The sequence below is a fragment of the Myotis daubentonii genome, chromosome 1 (genome assembly GCF_963259705.1).
Source record: "Myotis daubentonii chromosome 1, mMyoDau2.1, whole genome shotgun sequence".
Taxonomy (NCBI): domain Eukaryota; kingdom Metazoa; phylum Chordata; class Mammalia; order Chiroptera; family Vespertilionidae; genus Myotis; species Myotis daubentonii.
In genome coordinates, this window is record NC_081840.1 from 162,085,250 (window position 1) to 162,105,918 (window position 20,669).

The 20,669-nt window shown below is 38.1% G+C and overlaps 1 protein-coding gene across 2 annotated transcripts; it reads right to left on the reverse strand.

The window, feature by feature from the left end:
* Positions 1-893: 893 nt before the first annotated feature.
* Positions 894-19,895, reverse strand: CISD2 (CDGSH iron sulfur domain 2). Of its 2 annotated transcripts, XM_059664196.1 has the most exons (4): positions 19,705-19,895; positions 6,878-7,092; positions 5,131-5,222; positions 894-2,652 (listed from the first exon to the last, which is right to left on the reverse strand). In XM_059664196.1, exons 1-3 carry the CDS (start codon positions 19,805-19,807, stop codon positions 5,133-5,135), a joined length of 408 nt encoding a protein of 135 aa, XP_059520179.1. In that variant the 5' UTR covers positions 19,808-19,895; the 3' UTR covers positions 894-2,652; positions 5,131-5,132. The 2 variants fall into 2 exon arrangements, with proteins under 2 accessions (XP_059520179.1, XP_059520168.1); XM_059664185.1 differs by lacking the exon at positions 894-2,652 and having other exon boundaries at positions 4,753-5,222; positions 19,705-19,894.
* Between the last annotated feature and the right edge of the window lie 774 nt (positions 19,896-20,669).

The window sequence follows — 20,669 nt, forward strand, 5'->3', positions numbered from 1 at the left end:
TGGTTCTCAACCTTGGCTGCACATTAGAATCACCTGGGAATCTTTTTAAAATCCTGATTTCTGGTCCTCATCCTCCAGAAATTGTTTCTTTGTTACTAATGTTGTGGCCCCACCCCATAACAAAGAAACATAATTTCCAGAGGATGAAGCCCAGAAATCAGGATTTAAAAAAAATTCACAGGTGATCCCAATGTGCAGCCAAGGTTGAGAACCACTGGTATAGTGGGTGGAGGTAACAGGGATTAAAGAGTGATCAAAACACTTGAATTCTTGGAAAACAATCCTCTTTCCTATCATGTATTAGACTTTTATTGTTTGTTTTACAGTGCCACAATTTTATTTAGTATTTCATCCATGTGTATAATTGGCATTGCTCTGGGGGGGAAGTGTTGTCTTGTGTTTATCAGCTTTTTATACGAATGTTACACTAGCCAAATGAAAAAACTGCGAAGTGTTTTCCCTTTTAAAAATATTGAGATTTAAATGACATTGGAATTATCTTTCTTGCAACTCTAGTACTTTTTAAATTATGGATTTAAAAAATCATTTTTCCATTCTTACTTGATATTGCTCTATTAACATTTTAAATTTCACCGTGGGTTACTTTTCATCATTTATGTTTTTCTAGGAAATTATGCATTTCCTCTAGATTTTCCGATGTGTTGCTTTGCAGTTGCACACAGCATTTTAAAATGAACATTTTTCTATTTTCATCTTATTTCACTTCTTGACAGCATTCAATATAGTTGAAAACTCTGTACTTCTAGGTTTTGAGTTTCTTAAATTTGTTGAATGGATGTTAGAGATGCCTATCTTTAATGTGATAATGCAGAGGAATGCATGGTGAATATTAATAAAAATTACAGGAAATTTAAAAATTTAGGAAATTGTTGACAGTTTTATTTTCTCACTAGTACAGGGTTCATCTCTGTAATTATGCAATTTATTACCCTCTTCCCCTTTTCTACATTATTTTGGAAAATTACAGCCTTATAGCAGAGATCAGGAATTTGTTAACATTGTGGCTGATCTGTTTGACAACAGAGCTCTGAGAACAGTCACAGATACTAGTATACTGTGTGAGCAAACAATCAGCATTGAAACCAAAGGAGAGTGATGTCCTCTGACTGAAAGACATAAATATGCCTCTAACAGATTTTCAATGTCTTTCAAGACCATAACAAAATTAACTAATACAACTGCTAATACAGCACCTAATATGGACTGCCTACTTTTTATATTAAAATAATGTTTGCTACATGACTGTATGAAACCGGAGCCAAAGTTAAAAGTAGACCATGTGAACATGATAAAATAAAGTGAGCTTCCAATAAAAGACTTTTCTGACAAACTAAAGCCCAACCTCCGATGATGCAGCACAGCTCAGACAATAAACAAACCAACCAAAGAACAGCCATGGAGTCCTCTGCATTCCAGCTGCTGTGCAAAGGGCCAGCCAGGCCGTGAGGCAGTCAGTGAACTGCTGCTAAGTGGTTTTTAAACGTGACTATAATCCTCTCTGAGGGGGGAGGTCACCTAACACAATTCATGTGGTTTAAATCACCATTCCTTTATTTAGTTTTCCTCATACTTTAACAAATTAAATTTTGTAATGTATTAGTCATGAAATGAAAAATGTTTCAGTTGAATGGAAAAACTTCCTATGATAAGCCTCCAAATATCAAAGAATGAGTCAAGCTATTTCCTGCACAAATTTTCAGCCAGGATATACCACTTTATTTTTTTTAAATATATTTTTATTGATTTCAGAGAGGAAGGGAGAGGGAGAAATAGAAACATTAATGATGAGAATCATTGATTGGCTACCTCCTACACACCCCTTTCCCCCCACTGGGGACTGCAACCCGGACATGTGCCCTTGGCCAGAATCAAACCCGGGACCCTTCAAGTCTGCAGGCCAACACTCTATCTACTGAGCCAAACCAGCTAGGGCCAGGATGTACCACTTTAAGCACTGAGCTTTTAACTATTTCAAGTGGAAACTGGAATCATCAAATACAACACATATCCTACCTTCTTAATGCCATATAGTATTTACCTGGCCAGTGTGGCTCTGTTGGTTGAGTATCATCTTGTGCATCAAAAGGTCACCGGTTCAATTCTTGGTCAGGGCACATACCCAGGTTGTGGGTTCAACTCCCACTTGCGGTGTGTACAGGAGGCAACAAGTTGGTGTTTCTCAGATCAATGTTTTTTTTCTCTCTCTCTGTTTCCTTCCCTCTCCTTTCCTTTCTAAAATAAACATATTTTAAACATCATATAGTACTTTTGATTCAAATTCATCATCAAATATGACTTGTATATTTTGATGGGACTGTGATGTGCAGGATCCTCTATTAAATGGTCTTGAGGTGCCAGGCTTTTCACATTAAATTTATTTTTTGGTTTCCTCCTCCCCTGAAGTCAGCTGTCATGTTTTATTGTTTCCCTACCTCTCACAGGACCCTGTAGATACTTGTGATTTGTTCAGCAGAAATCAGATAACCAAACATGTTAGAATCAGGTGTGATGTAAGAAAAAAGGAGACTGTGAGGATGGGGACCTGAGGCATTCATTTCTGAATAAAGTACATGTGTGTTACTAGTACATCTCTCCTGGTCTCCAGATTGGTGATGCTGCCACAACTGCAGTCTAAATGAATGAAGTACAACTAGTTAGATGCTTATGGTCACTAGTAAATAAAATATCCACCATAATTTAGTAATTTAAGAACCCTGTTGAACAACAGTTTTGAAAGAGTAAAACTCTCTTTGCAGAAGAATTCGAAAGCACATTTTTAAAGGAAGACTATGTAAGGAAAGTAGAACTATATAGATCAGCAGATGGCTTAATTGGTTTTGCATAAACTTATTAATTAGGTAACAAAATACAAAAGCAATTTAATGAGTCATCATATGAGGCACTAAATTCAAAGCTGATTTGTAATGTGCTTTTTATAACACAACTTGCTTAATTATTCATATGAATGAATGAATCATTAATACCTGAAACCTGCTCAACAGTTTTGAATACCTACTCATGTACTGGTGGCGATCATTTGCTGAGTAAGGCAATGAGTAGCTCCCTGGGTAAGTAGTCCTCAAAATAATCACGTGAGGACTTCAATAAACACCACAGCTGTTTCTTGAATATTTTAGAAACCCAAGGTATGTATTTTAAGAGTTAAGTTATCTTGTGTTATATTAATTCAGATGCAGTTGCTTATTAGGTGTCTATTTTTTAAGGAAGACATAATGGAATTCTGTGAATTTACAAGAGGAAGTGACAGCAACTGATCATAATGCATAATGTTGTTATTAAACAACAGCTTGCTACCAGCCCCAGGCTGCTGAAAAATTTGCACAGGTGGGAAAAATATTTGGGCACAACTCTTCAACATATTTAAACAATTGAAAATGTGCAGGAAACTTTATTGTGAGTGTACCTTCTTACTTTCAGCGTGTTAAGATTACCTTTAATGAGATTATTAGTTTTCAATTTTGTAAATGTTCTTACTTGACAAAATTTAAAATTGATAATTTCATTTTAGTCTCCACATTTTCAGGAAATTTTCCATTCTCCTATGAAATCTAAGTATGGGAACTACTAGGACATGTGCAAACATTTTACTGTGAGTTACAGAGAAACATTTAAAGAAAAGCACTTCATGACTGCAGACACGGCTATTCAAGCTTTTGGTGAGGAGGGTATTTCCCAGGCTTGTGATCAGCTGTGTGGAAATAATTGGTTAACCTGACAGAGAAGTCCCTTTAGGGTTGTTGAAGAGAAGTTTCAGGAAATAATACCCAGAACCAAAGTGAGAACAATTTTATATGTGTCCCTCCTCACAGGAGAGGCGAGGAAAGAGCAACAATTTTGGATTTTTACCTTCTAAAACTTCTCAAAACCACAATTACATTACTAACTCTCACTTTAAAATTCCTGCTGTTGGTCATGTGGAAGTCAAGATCACACAACAGAACCTATTGACATTACATGTAATAAATTAAAAATGCAGGTACTGTGCTCAGTGCAGTGTCTGGTACAGTAAATGCTGAATAACTTTATGATTGGAAGAAGAGTTACATGTCTGCCTCCTGTACCTTCTCCACTTATAATGAAGGCATAGTGTGCTGAGTGCATTCTACCTTTCATAGACAGAATAGCTAATACTATAAGAACTGTAATACAGTATAAGATGAAACCAAATAGACTCTTAGGCTAAAAAATTACAGAAGTTTTAAAGCTTCTCCAGTAAGATAATTTTTGCAAACTTCTTGTATTCTGTTTTATTGGCTTACACTGTTATAAAGAGGAAAATGTTCATATAAATACAATTTTGACCACTGAACTTTTTTAAAATGTTTATTTCTCGTTGACCTTCAAATTTCAGCAGCTCATGAGTTTAGGTATAATTGTTCTTGCCATCCCACCCCACCCTGTCAGTGAGTCAAATAGCTCAAGATACACAATATACCTAAACAGAGGCAAACAAGCCCACTGTAAAGTAAACAAACTTTTATAATGTAAATAAGTGTTCCTTGTTGGAACATTCTATATCCAGTTCACATCTTCCCTGAAATTGGGATATTTATATTTACTAGACAACAATCTCTCTAAAGCAAAGAGTTTATCTCTTTGAAAACTCAAGTAATTCTTAAGAGCAATATTTTTCTTATTGATCTAAAAAGAATGGAGTGTGGAAGGCTGAAAAAGAAACAGGTCCTTCAAATGATCAAGACAGAAGCAAACTGAAAGATAATATGTTTAATAGAGTAGGGAGAAAATTGTAAATTATATAATCTATTGAAAATATTGATTTTCAAAGAAATAGTTTGGGACCTACTGCCCCAGACTCAGATATTTCCTCAATTAAAATCAGAAGTGTTGGTTTATTGGAGGAAAATACATTAATTCTTTGAAGTCAAAATAAAAGGATTGCACAATTTAATTTCTATATGATTGAATATATGAAGTATCAAATATAAACAGTAGTGTAGCAAGAAAATAAATTGGCAGAAATAATTACTCCACCAGTAGTAGTAATTAAGACCACCATTTGAAAGATCTATACACAAAAATGAAAAGATAAAAGATTTTACAGCACACAATTCAATCCTAATTCCTTACTATTATACTTCTTTCTTCTTCAGTATTAGTGGGCCCACATTATCTCCTGTTAATTCATTGTGTTTATTATGTGAACCATCACAGGCAGGAAACTAGAAAGGAAAAAGAATTACACCTGTTATTTTAAATGATTCAAGAAGTAGAAATATTTGTGAAATGCACATTACTTTGGAAAAAGAAAATAATACACCAGATAGCTTGCCTGAGTAATAGATGTATTCTTCACCTAACCTGACTTCTTATATCACAGCAAATCTAACAATTTCAAATAGCTAATTCAGTATTTGGTGTACATTTTAAGTAAAAAGTTTTGGATGATTCCATATGAGGCAATATAACAGGTTTAAAAGGGGATCAAATAAGCTTTTGTTCTCTGTGAAGCTCTAAATTTGAACTCACCTATTCACTTACTTAAATTTAAAATAATGTAATTTAAATTCAAAATATATAAAAATATTTTCTTATATAAAACTCATGCATATTATACAATTTTTGAAAAACTAAAAAAATATAGTTTTAAAAATTCACTCATAGGTAACATTATAGCATATTTTTCCTCTGCATTTATTATGTGTATTCATTTTTATTTAAAAAAAAAAAAAACTGTAATAGGCTGGCCGCTGTGGCTCAGTTGGCTGAGCATCATCCCCTGCACAGAAAGGTCATAGGTTCAACTCTCGGTAAGGGCACATGCCCAAGTTTCGATGTTCTCTCTCCCTTTCTCTCCTCCTCTCTCCCTCTCCATTCCTCTCTCTCAAAAAATCAATAAAAACATATTTTTTAAAAACTGTAATATACTTGTCTTACTTGTATTATATTATGCTTTCATGCCATTAAATATTCTTTAAAACATGATTTGTAGTGGCTTCCTAATACCCCATCATTTTAAAAAATATGCTTTTATTGGTTTTAGAGAGAGAGGAAGGGAGAGGGATAGAGGTAGAAACATTAATGAGAGAAACATCAATATCAATTGGCTGCCTCCTGCACACCCCCTACTGGGGATCCAGCCCGAAACCAGGGTATGTGCCCTGACTAGGATTCAAACCCATGACCTCTAGGTTTATAGGTAACACTCAACCACTGAGCCAGACAGGCCGTGCACCCTATATCATTTTTATTACACCATACTTTAATCATTCCTCTATTATCAGATTCTAGATTGTTTCTAACACTTTGCTATTAAAGGATGATGTGATAAACATTATTGTACTTAAAACCTCAAATAACTTATGATTAAAGTAGTACAGATCTCATCAAAACATTTACTAGCTCATACTATAAGGCACTGTACATACATCATTTCACTGAATTCTTGAAAATGTCTGTGATGTTGATATATTATCAGAATTAAAAATCAGAGATTAAAGATTAAGTAACTTGCCCAAAGTCATACTATACGTGGCAGTCATCAGCTTTGACCAAAATTTATTCAGACTCGAAAGCTTAAACTCTTCCACTGAACCTTATGTCCTCTCTCATAATATAGGTGTATTTTAAACTATGTTACTTTAGCTAATTGATAAAACATAGTAAAAACATCATCATTCTTCTTCCTTGCTGCTCTAACTTTTCTAATGTAGGTAGTATGGATCATAAAATGCAACTTTAATTTAGGAATATAGACTTTCAGTACTGAACACAATGGAAAAACCTCTCATCTCACAGAACCTCAAAATTAAGGATTTCAGAAGGAAAACATTTTAATTACACAAAATTTTAGTGTATGTATAAATGGACATCTTACCGTCTTAGAACGCCAACATCTACAATAAGCTGCTTTAGTAAGACACAAATCTTCAATGTTTATTTCATTCACCACTTTGGGATTTTCCTTTTGTATTTTAAGATTAATCAAGCTATCCTTCTGTTGTTTTTTCTTTGGGAGGAATGGACGAACTGCAAGGTAGCCAAGTAGTGCAAGTACACCAAGGAAAGGCAATAACCGAAGCCATTCTGAAACTAAACATGCACAGATGTGTTAGTCTGCAGTGCTCTCACGGAACTCAAATAGCATGTCTCATCCTTGAGCAGACTCTTTATTTTTTACTTCTCTTCAATTTCTGAACTATTCATCTTTAAAACCATGCATCAGTAAATCAAGCCGCCTTTACCTAGGACCACCTTGTTTCATTTGTGGGCTAACTTAAGACTCGTGAAACAGAAAATAAAATTTTCAGAGATAGGTCCTATGTCAAATATCCTGTCATTATCCTAAGTATATTCGTGTTTATCATTATCTATTTTTCAGGAAATACGACCCATAATTATAAACCAAATTGAATGTGTGATATAGTTTACGGGTTAAGAAAATGTTTCTACAATGTTTAAAAGCACACAACAGAATATCTGTACTTTACCATTCATATATAATTTCAGACAGAACATGTTTTATTTTTTAGTTTCAATGCTTTACATTTTTGGTAAGGCATAGTGAGTCCTAAAGAAACGCGTAGATATTGTGTAAAAGCTACTATTTTAAAAAACTAATTAAAATTTTTGTATATGAAATGTTCTCATTGTTAGATACATCTTATTCCATAAGTGTTCTTCAAGTGCCTTCTTTAGTTCTCAGCACCATTTTGGGGCACAGGAAATATAAGTGACATAAATTAAATGGTCCTTATGCCTGTGGAGATAAACACCCCAGGAAATAAGATAAACATTTTAGCATGTTTTTATCAAATGTTGGTTAGTGTCCAGCCTCTGCTGGGCTCTGCAGGGAATCCTTTCTGTCCTTAAAGAGTTATCATTTGACATCCTTCCCTCAGGGCCTATCGGGTACCTTTCTAAGCACTATGTAAAAGTAGCTTAGTAGGAAAAAACAGAAGATAATGTGCCAAGGCATACTAATAAATGTTAAAGATAATGAATATACTAAGAGTGCAACTGTTTTTTCTCATTTAATACTGTTAGCTTAAATAATTATGTTTGGCAGGTACCATAATTATTCCCATTTTTTATGTGGGTAAACTGTACTTAAGCAGGTTTAGTCCAGGACAGTAAGTTTGTTCTCATCCACCATGAGTCAAATCCAACAGATAAAACATTTTATCTGTTCTTCTCTTGGTAAAACTACTCTCCAGAGATAACTGTTTTTACTATGCAACTATTGAAAGATTGGCTTAATGCCAACGTTTCTAAAATGCAACTTTTAAAAAATATATATATTTTTATTGATTTCAGAGAGGAAGAGGGATAGAAACATCAATGGTGAGACAGAATCACTGACCAGCTGCCTCCAGCACACCCCCCACTGGGGATAGAGCCCGCAACCCAGGCATGTGCCCTTGACTGGAATCGAACCTGGGACCCTTCGGTCCACAGACCAACGCTCTATCCACTGAGCCAAATCAGCCAGGGCATGAAACTATTTTTTATGTAACACAATGCCAAAGATTTGTTATGAGCTCTACATGAAACCACCTACTTATGCCTGGCACAGAAAAAAATATACAATAAATGTTAGCTTTTAGTAGAGACTAAGGATATTAGTGGCAATTCCTTTGCAAAAATATTTTGCCAGCTCAACTTAATGCTATACGGTAGAAATTTGGGGGCAATGGGTGTAATCTTTTAGTCACCAGAACGAAGCTCTGTAAGGATAAGGATCTTACCTGTCATGCTGGCTATTCTATTCTCATAACCAAAGTGGAAACATTCCATATAGATCCTTTGATTAATTAAACTTCTAAAAATGAAAAAGAACTGCTTCTTGGGAGGGAGAGGCCTATCTATAGATCTGTTCTGTACAATGTAGTAGCCACTAGCCAGACTGTTTTGATTTGTACTCAAGATTTTGTTTTAATCCAGTGGTTCTCAACCTTCTGGCCCTTTAAATACAGTTCCTCATGTTGTGACTCAACCATAAAATTATTTTCATTGCTACTTCATAACTGTAATGTTGCTATTGTTATGAATCATAATGTAAATATCTGATATGCAGGATGGTCTTAGGCGATCCCTGTGAAAGGGTTGTTCGGCCGCCAAAGGGGTCGAGACCCACAGGTTGAGAACCGCTGTTTTTTTTTTTTTTTAAAATATATTTTATTGATTTTTTACAGAGAGGAAGGGAGAGAGATAGAGAGTTAGAAACATCGATGAGAGAGAAACATCGATCAGCTGCCTCCTGCACATCTCCTACTGGGGATGTGCCCGCAACCCAGGTACATGCCCTTGACCGGAATCGAACCTGGGACCTTTCAGTCCTCAGGCTGACGCTCTATCCACTGAGCCAAACCGGTTCTGGCGAGAACCGCTGTTTTAATCAGATATAAGATGACAGACACAAAGAAAACTGCCTTGAAAGTTTATTACTTACAGTTCCCAAGAGGAGGGAACACTCCATGCCACACAGGACACGGGGAAAGTACCAGGGTTGATCAGGTGGAAGGTGACAGGAAAGCCTGGGCACAGACTATTGTGGCTTCCAGGGAACAGCAAGGTGGGGCAGGGTAGGCAGTTTAGGAGTGAATAATTTCAGTGGGCTCTCAGCTGTTGAGGTGGTCCCTAGTTGTTTCATACCTGACCCAGGGTGATTTGGGACAGGGGAAATCCCGGTTGGTAAGTGATTTAGATACAGGTGGTAGGTAGGGTAAGATGTAGGCTTTAGATTGGTTGATTTGCATATGGAAGGTGAGCTCCACAGGCAAGTTGTTTATTATCTTTGGGGATTAGCTGTTCCTGGAGGGGCATGTTCTCCAAGGCCATCAAGGCCCCAAGGTGTCAAGTCAAAGCATCATAAAATATACAAAGTAAAAAACATAATTAGTATGACAATTCAAATTTAAATAATTAAAATTAAGTAAAACTCAAAATCCAGTTTCTAAGACACACTAGTCACATTTCAGCACAGCTTAACAGCCACACATGTGCCTAAGTGGCTATTGAAGTTACCAGCACAGAGATTTACATCATCACAAAAATTTTTTGGGTGGTGCTGCAACAGACCATTGTTTCTGTAAGTACCAACTCTATAGCATGGCCAGGCTACTTTGACAGCTTCATCTCACAAGCATCTCATCTCTCAAGTACGAGAAGCCACCCCAAAGCTATTACCGAGTAGCAGCCTTCGCGTGTTTCTGCATGAGTAATTCCTTCTGTTTGGGATGCCTATCTCTGATCTATGGCTCATTTGGGTAAACCCTTTAAGACTAAGGTCAACTACTGCCTCCTCCGAAAGTCTTCCTTGATTCACAAAGCAAAATTAATCACTTCCTAATATGTTCCCAAGACCTTTTTCCTCATGTTCTTTTATCACACTATTAGAGACTGGGTGCATGGATCCCTAGGCCTAGCCTGAGGGGATTGGGCCGAAACCAGCTCTCCAACATCTCCTGAGGGGGTCCTGGTTTGCAAAAGGGAGGTTCTCGGGTGACACACCCTGGAATCGGGCTTCCTCCTCTCTGGTTCCAGGTACATCACCTGAGAACCGCAGCTGCCAAGTCACTGCAGCTTGGCAGCTACTGCGTTGAGCATCTGCCCCCTGGTGGTCATTGTATGTCATAGCTACCGGTCGGATGGTCACTTAGGCTTTTATATATATAGACTAGAGGCCAGGTGCACAGAATTCATGCACAGGTCCCAGCTCTGTCGGGAAGGTTGTCCAGAAGGTCGTCCAGACTATCCAGTCTAATTAGCATATTACCCTTTCATTAGTATAAATGGTTATCTTTATAAAGCGGACTTCCATAAATCTGTAAGAAAAGGAGCTGTGTGCTATTACTCTTCTGGAACAAAGTAGACTCTTAAGAAGTGTTTAATGAATGGCTTACTGAATGAATAATGTAGAGTATAAATGTCAGTCCCTTCCTTACTCATCACATTATATTTCAAGTATTTATTTACACTTATCTTCTAGATCAGGCAATTACCTTATATCAGTGGTTCCCAACCTTCCTAATGCCACAACCCTTTAGTACAGTTCCTCATGTTGTGGTGACCCCCTACCATAAAATTATTTTCGTTGCTACTTCATAACTGTAATGTTGCTACTGTTATGAATCATAATGTAAATATCTGATATGCAGGATGTATTTAGGCGACCCCTGTGAAAGGGTCGTTCGACCCCCAAAGGGGTCGCGACCCACAGGTTGAGAACCGCTGCCTTATATAAATATTGGCCCCAACATCCAGTACAGTATCTTGAAACAGTAGTTATTCAATAGATTTTTGTTGAATGTAGAATAACATTAAGTATCATACTGTATATTACAAAATTAAAAAGTAAAAAGAGGTTAAATAACTCAAAGTCAAAAAGTAAATGAATGGGGGAAGGGGGAGCAAGAAAAAAAGTAAAAAAGTAAAGATGAGAATGAAAAAAACAAGAACCAAAGGATGTAAAGATGAAAACCTTAACATAGATTTTTAAAAATATGCAACATACTTTTTTTGAGTTCAGAGAGGAAGGGAGAGGGAGAGAGATAGAAACATCAATAATGAGAGCTAACCACTGATCAGCTGCCTCCTGCACGCCTCTTACTGGGGATTGAGCTGCAACCCAGGGATGTACCCTTGACTGGAATAGAACCTGGGACCCTTTAGTCTACAGGCCAACGCTCTATCCACTGAGCAAAACTGGCTAGAGCAAAAGGGTGTCATTTGATTCATTCACACTGGACAGCTATTGTTGTGATGGCTGTTGTGATGGTTTTATTTATTTTTTGGGGGGGGGGGGGGTTGTTACAATCTGAGGAAAGAGGTCAGTATTCCTGACTAAATAGTCAGTTATTGCATGTTTTAAAAATTCTTGCAGCACACTGGTCAAAAAACGGTGATATAAAGTAATGAAAGGTACTACTATCTCCAACAACAAAATTATAACATATAACACTTTTAGTATAATCGGCTTCTTAATGGTAAACTTCATTTTAACTACAGAAAAGCTTTATAAAGGAAAATAATACAGCCTATAAAGCTCAATTAGAAATCACTTTATTAATGCTGATTTTAGTAAAGAAATATGAAATACAGAAAAATCAAACAAGAAACTTAAAAAACTTTTAAGAACAGCTATTTCCTATGAACCTGTTTGATATATGTTGTGCTATTACAGATATTTTGGATACTATGAAGAAAAAACTGTTACCTACTAATTTTAGGTATAATGCATATTTTGTACAGTATATGTTTTTTATTTTTAGGATTATAAAAAATAGGATTTATTTTTTAAAATGTAGAAAAATATAAAAAAGTAACTTTCAATCCCACCAGTCAAGAGTAAGTAACATTTATATTTCTATGTTCTGGGGTGTTTTTAAAAACTTTTTGATGTACATACATAAATGCTTTAAATACTTAAAAAACAAAAAGCAAAATTGATACCATATGATATAGACCATATAGTCTATATCATGATTTTTTCACTTAATATTATTTCAGAAGCATTTTCCAATTCCTTAGTATCCTTTGGAAACATGAACTTAAATGGCTATACCCAACTATCATACCTCCTGTCACAACAGAAGATCTACAAGGGCAGGGGCCTTATTTGTCTGCATCACCACTATCTCCTTGGTGTGTAAATAATGCTTGGCTCAATTTATTTTATTTCATATTGAGGCTTAACTTAGTGTTCAGCCTGCTGAACTTTGTGTTAAGTGCTCAATTTGATAAATTTGTCAACTATATAGACCTGTGAACACCACCTAAAACAAAATATAGGGTTTTTCTATCATTCTAGAAAGTTTGCTCTTATACAATCCCTTCTTTCTGGGTTCTTTCATCAATTTAAATGCTTAATAAATATTTCTGAATGAAGAAATCTGATCAATATGCTACTGTTAAATAATTTCTTTTCCATTTTTTTACTAAGTAATTATTAAGTACCTACGATGTGGAGATACTGTGCTAAATGCAAGTGCAGCAGCTGTCTTATTTGTCTGTAGATACCCAGTGCTTACTACAGTGCCTGGCATAGAGCAGGATTTCAAATAACTAATTCACAGTTTATCTGTTGTATAAATCCAGATTTTCGTATACTTGGAGTCAGGTTTCTTTGGTCTGTAAAATAGGAATAACAATAATTCATTCATTTGTTCAACAATACAAGTACCCACCACATTCCAAATACTGCACTAGCTGCTGGGGATACAGGCTGATAGTTAGATAAGGTTCCTGCTCTTATAGGGTATACAATTTAGAAAAGATTAGAAGACGCAGTCCAGTTCCTACTCCAAAAGAGCTTTCCGCCTACTATGGAATATAGATCTATAAAAAAGAATTACAGTACTGTGTACTCTGTACACTCATGAGTAAGCGATACAGTGGACAAAGTGATTAACTCTTGACAGGGTTGAACAAAGAGGAGGATCTGATACCTAAACAGGTTTCTGAAAGTGACTACATATAGGAGTCCACAGGCAGAGGGGAAGAGGAGCCACATTCTACACAGAAGAAACAGAATAGGCAAAGGCACAGAGATAGGACACACACGAAAAGTTTAAGAAACTAAGTGCTACAGTATTGCTGAGATACAATGAAAGAGAAGAGGGTGTGTAACAGTGAGCCAGTGCCAGACTATGGAAGGCCCTGATATAAAAGGGAACCACTGAAATATCTGAAATATTAATGTAACTGAAAAACTGTTCACTTATGAAATTACACTGGTATTAGATGGAAGATGGGTTAGTGGATAAACATTAAGGAAGAGCAGGGAGGGCTAGAGAAAAAAATAACATGAGCTGAAACTAAGGCAGTGGCCATTAAAGCAAAGAGAGGACTAATGGATCCCTAGAAAAGCAGATGTGCACGTGTGTGTGCATTTTCTGAGGAAATGGTGTACAGCTTTCATCGGGATCTCGCGTAGGTCTGTGACCAACCCTCATTCACCTGGAAACATAAGACCTGCTAACTCAGGTAGCTCAAATCAACAGGATTTGGTAACTGACTAAAAGTATAGAGCATGAGGTAAATACAGGAAGTGAAGCTTCTTCATGATTCCCAGATTTCTGGTTTCATTATCTGGATGTATGATGGTACTGGCCTCAGTTAAAAAAAAAAAAAAAAAGGACAATATAAGAAGGGCAGCTTTAAGCATGACAAGACTGTGCGGTATTGTAAAGGAAAGGAAAAAATAGGATATGTCACCATCCTTAAAAAACATAAGTAAGAGACTAAAGTTCAACAGACACCAGCAAAGGGGGATACTGATGGAGGGAAGAAGTTCCAGTGTGGAAGCAGCTCTGCAGTGCCTAAAAGATGCTAACTGCCTTGGCCCCTCATCCCACAAACACACAGAAAGATAGAAAAAGACACCCACTGAGAGAGCTACAGGGGAAGTGCTAACCTCACTTAGGGCAAGAAGATGCCTCAAGTATTAAAGGAGAGAGGGAGAGAGGGGAGGGGGAGGGGGAGGGGAGGGAGAGGGAAGGAGGGAGAGGGAAGGAGGGAGAAAGAAACAGAAACATCACACAGGGATCAAACCCACAACCTAAGCACGTGCCCTGACCTGTAATCCAACTGGCAACCTCTCAGTGCATGGGACAGTGCTCAACCAACTGAGCCACACCACCCAGGGCTCCAATGTTTTTTTATTTTTATTTATTTATTTTTAAAGGAGATGTATTTTTTTAAATATATTTTATTGATTTTTTACAGAGAGTAAGGGAGAGGGATGGAGAGTTAGAAACATGGATGACAGAGAAATATCGACCAGCCGCAAGCTGCACATTCCCCACTGGAGATGTGCCAGCAACCAAGGTACATGCCCTTGACTGGAATCGAACCCAGGACCCTTCAGTCCGCAGGCCAATGCTCTATCCACTGAGCCAAACTGGTCAGAACTCCAATTTTTTTAAATCATCTGTTTCTAATTTTTTAGAAAAGAAAATAAATCAGACACACTAATATTATTAATACTGACCATGTAATATTCATTTTGTAATATTCTATTTCCCACTATTAAGATAAACAATAAGAAGGTAAGTAAAAGAATCAGTACCGTTACAAAAACAAAATCTAGAGAATATTTCAAAGCAACTTGAGTAGCAAGCAATTTTATAACACCAATTTTCTGAAACTTTAGATACAGTTAAAAGAAATTATCTCCTTAGAAGAAATAAAATTAAGAGGGAGTAGATTCAACCTTTTATGTAGATGGGCTAGCTATCACACCCTATTCTTGATCAAGATATATAAACAAATTCAATGACAAAAACATTTTAAAAAGTATATATAGACACACACATGGGACTTAATGAAGAACTATATTCTAAGAAACTAGGATAGTTTTTTTCTGCCCTTTTAAAAGGTTACATCTGATACCATAAAATAATATTGCAATTTGGCTGCTGATAATTTTATATCATTTTCTCATGTATCATTTGCAGGTAAGATACACAAATGACTTCTATTTCTGAACTTCAGAAAGATAAACGTAAAATATTTTCAATGGGTGGCTTTACCATACACCTTCAAACCTAATACAGACTATTCAAGACTTAAGGGCAAATAAAATAAAGGAATCAAGTTTTAAATCTATTTTCCATTCACTATTATGAACAGAACAGCGTCACTGTATCAAGAACACTACCTGGCCCATAGTAAGTACTCAGTAGATAGATACCTGATGACTTGAGGAATTTTAAATTGCAAAATAGTTATATGGAAGAAAATGTTCAATGAGATCGAAATTGTTCTCTACAAAGGCTAATATAATCATTAATTAAACTGACTTTTAACTATAGTTGGTCTAATTAGAAAGGGGGGGAAAACATTTACAACTTATAGTAACTATGTAAATATTTTCCTAAGGTCTCAAAAAAAAGTTTTCTAAAATAAAATTCTTCAATATTTCAAAAATAACCTTTATTATTTACTTATTAGTAAATGCAACTCTTTAGTTTGAACTTAATGTTTTATTATACTTTCCTATTGAGAAAACTCACTTTTGGTTCATTTCTTTAAAAAAAAAAAAAAGTACAATTTACATACAACAAACTGACAGGTGTTTAGCTCTGGGTTGTGACAATTAAATACAACCCTGTAGCCTCAGCTGAAAATGTGTATAATATTTCTATCACCCCAGAAAGTATTATTCTGCCCCTTTCTAGTCTATCTTCCACAACTGATTTCTATAATCAAAGCTTTTTTCACTCAATATAGTTTTTGAGATTCATCAGTGGATCAGTAATTTATCCCTTTTCATTGTTAACCAGTATTTCCACTCTGAATATACCATAATTTGTTTATCCATTCTCTTGTTGGTAGATACTTGGATTGCTCCCAGTTTGGGACTATTATAAATAAGGCTGCTATGAACATGCTTGTATGTCTTTTTGTGAAAATGTTATTAACTCTGTTCCACTTCTAAATTCCCTGTTCAAAACTGGCCCTTTCTAGATAAATAGAGCTAATGCCCTTAAAGCTGTTTCACTGGGAAAAAAATTTCCTTTAGGATCAAACCCATTTCATTTCAAAGCAAACTAATTCAAGGGGGAAAGAACTACTATATTCAAAGTTTAAGAGCTAGCTTTTAGATCTAGAAGTAAATAATTTTCTGACTTTAGAATGAGAAGATGTTTTTCGTTGTTCTATTTTAAAAGTTTATATGACAGGGAAAGCTTTTTAAAGGTCAGAGTATTAAGATACACTATACTTCCAAAGGGCAAAACCATACAAATTTATCTTAAAAGCCTCAGTCTTAGAAATGTGACCTAAACTGAAATAGATAAGTTGTCTCTGGTAGATAAGGATTGTCTGTAAATACTATACGATAATGGGTAATTAAGGATCTCCCCAAGTGTTTACTAAGAATGCAGAGTCATCATGAGAGTCAATTTTTTTTTAACCGCTGTATCTAAATAGGGAAGGAAAAACAGGCAACAATGTGAACTGTAACTTTTTTTTTGCCCTTATTGTCATAGATAGAAAATGAAAATACTTCTGGTCTCCTAAACTTTTACACAATTGCTGAAAAGTTATCTTTCAGATTTTTATTTCAACAAAGTCTAAGTATGATTCTCTAAGTAGCTCATTCAGGGGAGCCAAGTGTCACTAGCTATTACCATCTGCTCTTAAAGGCAGACTCAGAGTGGAAACCGCTTTTCTTCCAGAGCACTGCAAAGCAGTCTACAACTGCTACACTGTCATTGTCCAGAGTGAAACAGACTATCTCATTTTTTTTTCATAAAGCAGCTATTAAAAACATGTTTATGTTCCCTAAACAAATAAGCAATACAATAACAGCTAGACACACTGTAATAGGACTTAAGTTAAGTATGTACTATTAAGATATTTACCAGAGTTGTCATTATTTCTGAGAATCAGGCCTCGCATTAAATATGTAAAAGCTTTAAAGAGGAAGTTACTATATATTATTGATGTAAGGAGAGACTTAGCTTGAGTTTTCTTAATGCCTTTAATAGGAATTAAATATTTGTTGACAAGAGGGATCCTTAAAAAAAACACCACACTTGTAAAATCTTCTAGCCACTCAATCAAATATACGTTCTAATATGCTTCAACTACACTCTATTTACAGAAAAGGGAAACTAATATAAAACCATCCATCATCAGAATTAACACACATAATTTGGGATTGGGGTGGGAGTAAGAGGGCATTTTTCTTTCTTGACTGTTAAAAATTCAGCAGTTAACTTAAAAGTAAGTTGGCAACTGGGAACAAATGTCACAAGATGTAACATCCTTTTGACCTGGTATTATTATACCCAAGGTATAATTCAAAAGAGAAAAAAAAATAACAATTGGCATTGGTAAAGGGCTACCTACCACTGAGCATTATGAAAAACAGATACATATATTTATATTTATATAAACATTCAAAATTTCCAGCTGCAGGGGAATGGTTAGGCCTACTGTGATGTTAATCTAAAATAAGATCAAATAGCTGTTAGAACAAGATGAGGAATACATAAAAATAAGTAAAGTGCTTAAGTAAAAGAAATGATAAAGGGGAAAACACGATTTTACATAATTGCTGCAATTCTATCAAGATCCTAGTAAACTGTTTGGACCAAAAGGAGACTTTGATATTTATAAACACTTGATTTGAAACTTTTTTCATTTTATGTTACTTTTATGTGGCTTCTGATGTTCAGATGTTTAATATTATTTGGTTACCAAGGTGTCTATTAAATAAATTACAAACCCTTTAACATCTAAAATGTTAATATCGCACAACCATTTACCTACAGAGCAACTCTGTCCATAACTCAAAGAATCTCTAGATTTGTAACAGTCATCTAGTTTTCCCATCTAAATCTATCTGCCCACCAGACTATGCTTTTTATGTCTTATTATTGTTTTAATCTCCCAAGGCACTTGTTTGGGGGAAAAGAACAAAGTTTGCCCACGGCTGATATTTTTCCTTAATTAAAAAATAATTTTTTTAAAGTCCTCGTAGTGGAGCTGAAGGCATCTCCAAATAATTTTCACTAATTCGGTCCTAGTTGTCGTTTGGTCTACACAAAATAAATCTTCCAGCCCTGACCGGTCTGGCTCAGTGGAAAGTGTCGGCCTGCGACTGAAGGGTCCCCGGTTGGATTCCGGTCAAGGGCAGGTACCTTGGTCGCCGGCACATCCCCAGTGGGGGGTATGCAGGGGGCGGCTGAGCGATGTTTCTAACACTCTATCCCTCTCCCTTCCTCTCTGTAAAAAATCAGTAAAATATATTTAAACAAATAAAAATCTTCCAGTCAGGCTTCCAAATGCTGTACTGTACGTCAGTTAACATGGGTCTCCCGGCTGCTCCACGCTAAGCAAGCCTATTTCCCTAAGATTATTTCACATGCTTCACATCCGATCCTCAGCACAGCAGGTCAACGTTGGCCGAATCCACGTGGCTTCTCCCCTCAACGTGCTAGTCGGCCTCTCACAACGCAATGCCCAGGACTCAACATCTCCCAGGGTTGCCTGCATTCTGGAAAATTTCATCCTTTAGATTTGCAATCTGCGTTGTGGGCTACTTATTTTTTTGTAAGTACATAATGTGACATCCATAAATTTCATTTTCTAAGATCTGGGCCACCGTCCTAGCTTTGGAACCCTTTTTGGCTAATAGATCTTTCCTCCAACTTGTTACCACAACTGCCTCCAGACCCACAGAACGGAGGCGACCGCAAATGCCCCCATGATAGGTCCTCTCTCCCCGACGGGTCTGAGATGATTTCTAACTTTTTCACTAAATAAAGCTGCCATGTACCTATGGTCTGTGTGTCTCTGGCCAACATATTCCTGCACACACTCGCTGTGGTGAAACCCAGCAGAGCCGAGCTGCCCGACACACGGCGGCCGGGATACAAACAAGCCGACTGCGGAGAGCGCCGGCGAGGGCGAGAGCAGCCCGGGCCCAGCTCGCCGCCGCCTCTGGGAAAAGCCGGCCCCACCGAAGGGCAGCGGAGCCGAGGCGAGGACAAGCGCCGAGCCTCGCCTTGCCGCCCCGGCCGAGAGGCAACACGCGCGGCCCTGGCGGCTGCGCCGGCGCGCCGCCGGGTCACGGGGTCACGCGCCACCCGCCGAGCCCCGCCCCTTGGCCCGAGGATGTTCAGACGCCCCCCCCAACCCCGCCCCCTCCTGGGAGCGCACGAGGATGGGCCGGGTTGCGGTGGGGGTTACCTGTAAGCCGGGCGAACCCGCTGATGCTCTCGGGGACGGGGAGCCGCTTCAGGTACGCGGGGAGCTGCACCTTCACGATGCGGGCCACGCTCTCCAGCACCATCCTCGCCGGCGGCGTCCGCTCCTCCCCGAGCCCCGAGCCGCAGCGGCGCCTGCGCCAACAGCAGAGGCGGGCGGCGGGCTCTCGCAGTCCGCGTCCCGGCGGCGGGCGGGGCTGCGGCCCCGGAGGAGGTGAGCTGCCCGGCGCCGATTGGCAGCGGGCGAGTGACGTGCGCGCCTATTGGACCCCAAGGGGCGCGGGCGGCCGCGGGCCCGGAGCCGCGACTCGGGTGCGTAGTGGGCCCTTCTGGGTGCGGACCTTGGAGAGGGCCTTCGCGCGGGGCCTTTGGCGTCTGCAGACGCTGGAGGTCAGCAGGAAGGACCTTGTGTCGGAGGAGAGAACGCCCGTGAGAGTGCTCTGTAGCCTGCAAGTGCCTTTAAAAGTGGGGGTCCCCCGACGGCTCTCGTTACTCCCAGGCCTCCTCTTCCCAGAAAAGGTTGGTCTCTAGGAATGCGTCCTCCCCCGAGAGGACCTCCATCCACTCTGCGGTGCCCGGTTCCGCTCCCTCACCCGCCAGCCCGGCTTTTGGAAAGCAGTCACTGTGCTCTTCCGCACCCGAAACGCGTACTGGTACAGCTCTGCCCCCCGGCATTTGCTGCAGTCCCTCTCCGAGGCCCTGGGGTTTTCCACGTTGACGAGACCCGCGATCGGCCTTCCGTACATATTTTCAGTTCCTTCTGCAGATCAGTTCTTTGTGCGGGTGACTGAAACTGGGAACGCGATAAACGAACATAAAGCCTTAGGGTTTCTTCTGTATTTTGTTGCAGGGCTTCTGCTACCATCTAAAGTATCTGTGAAGATCTTTCAATTTTATTTTTATTAACATTTTTTTAATTGAGGGGAGTAAGGAGAAAGCTTCGCTCCC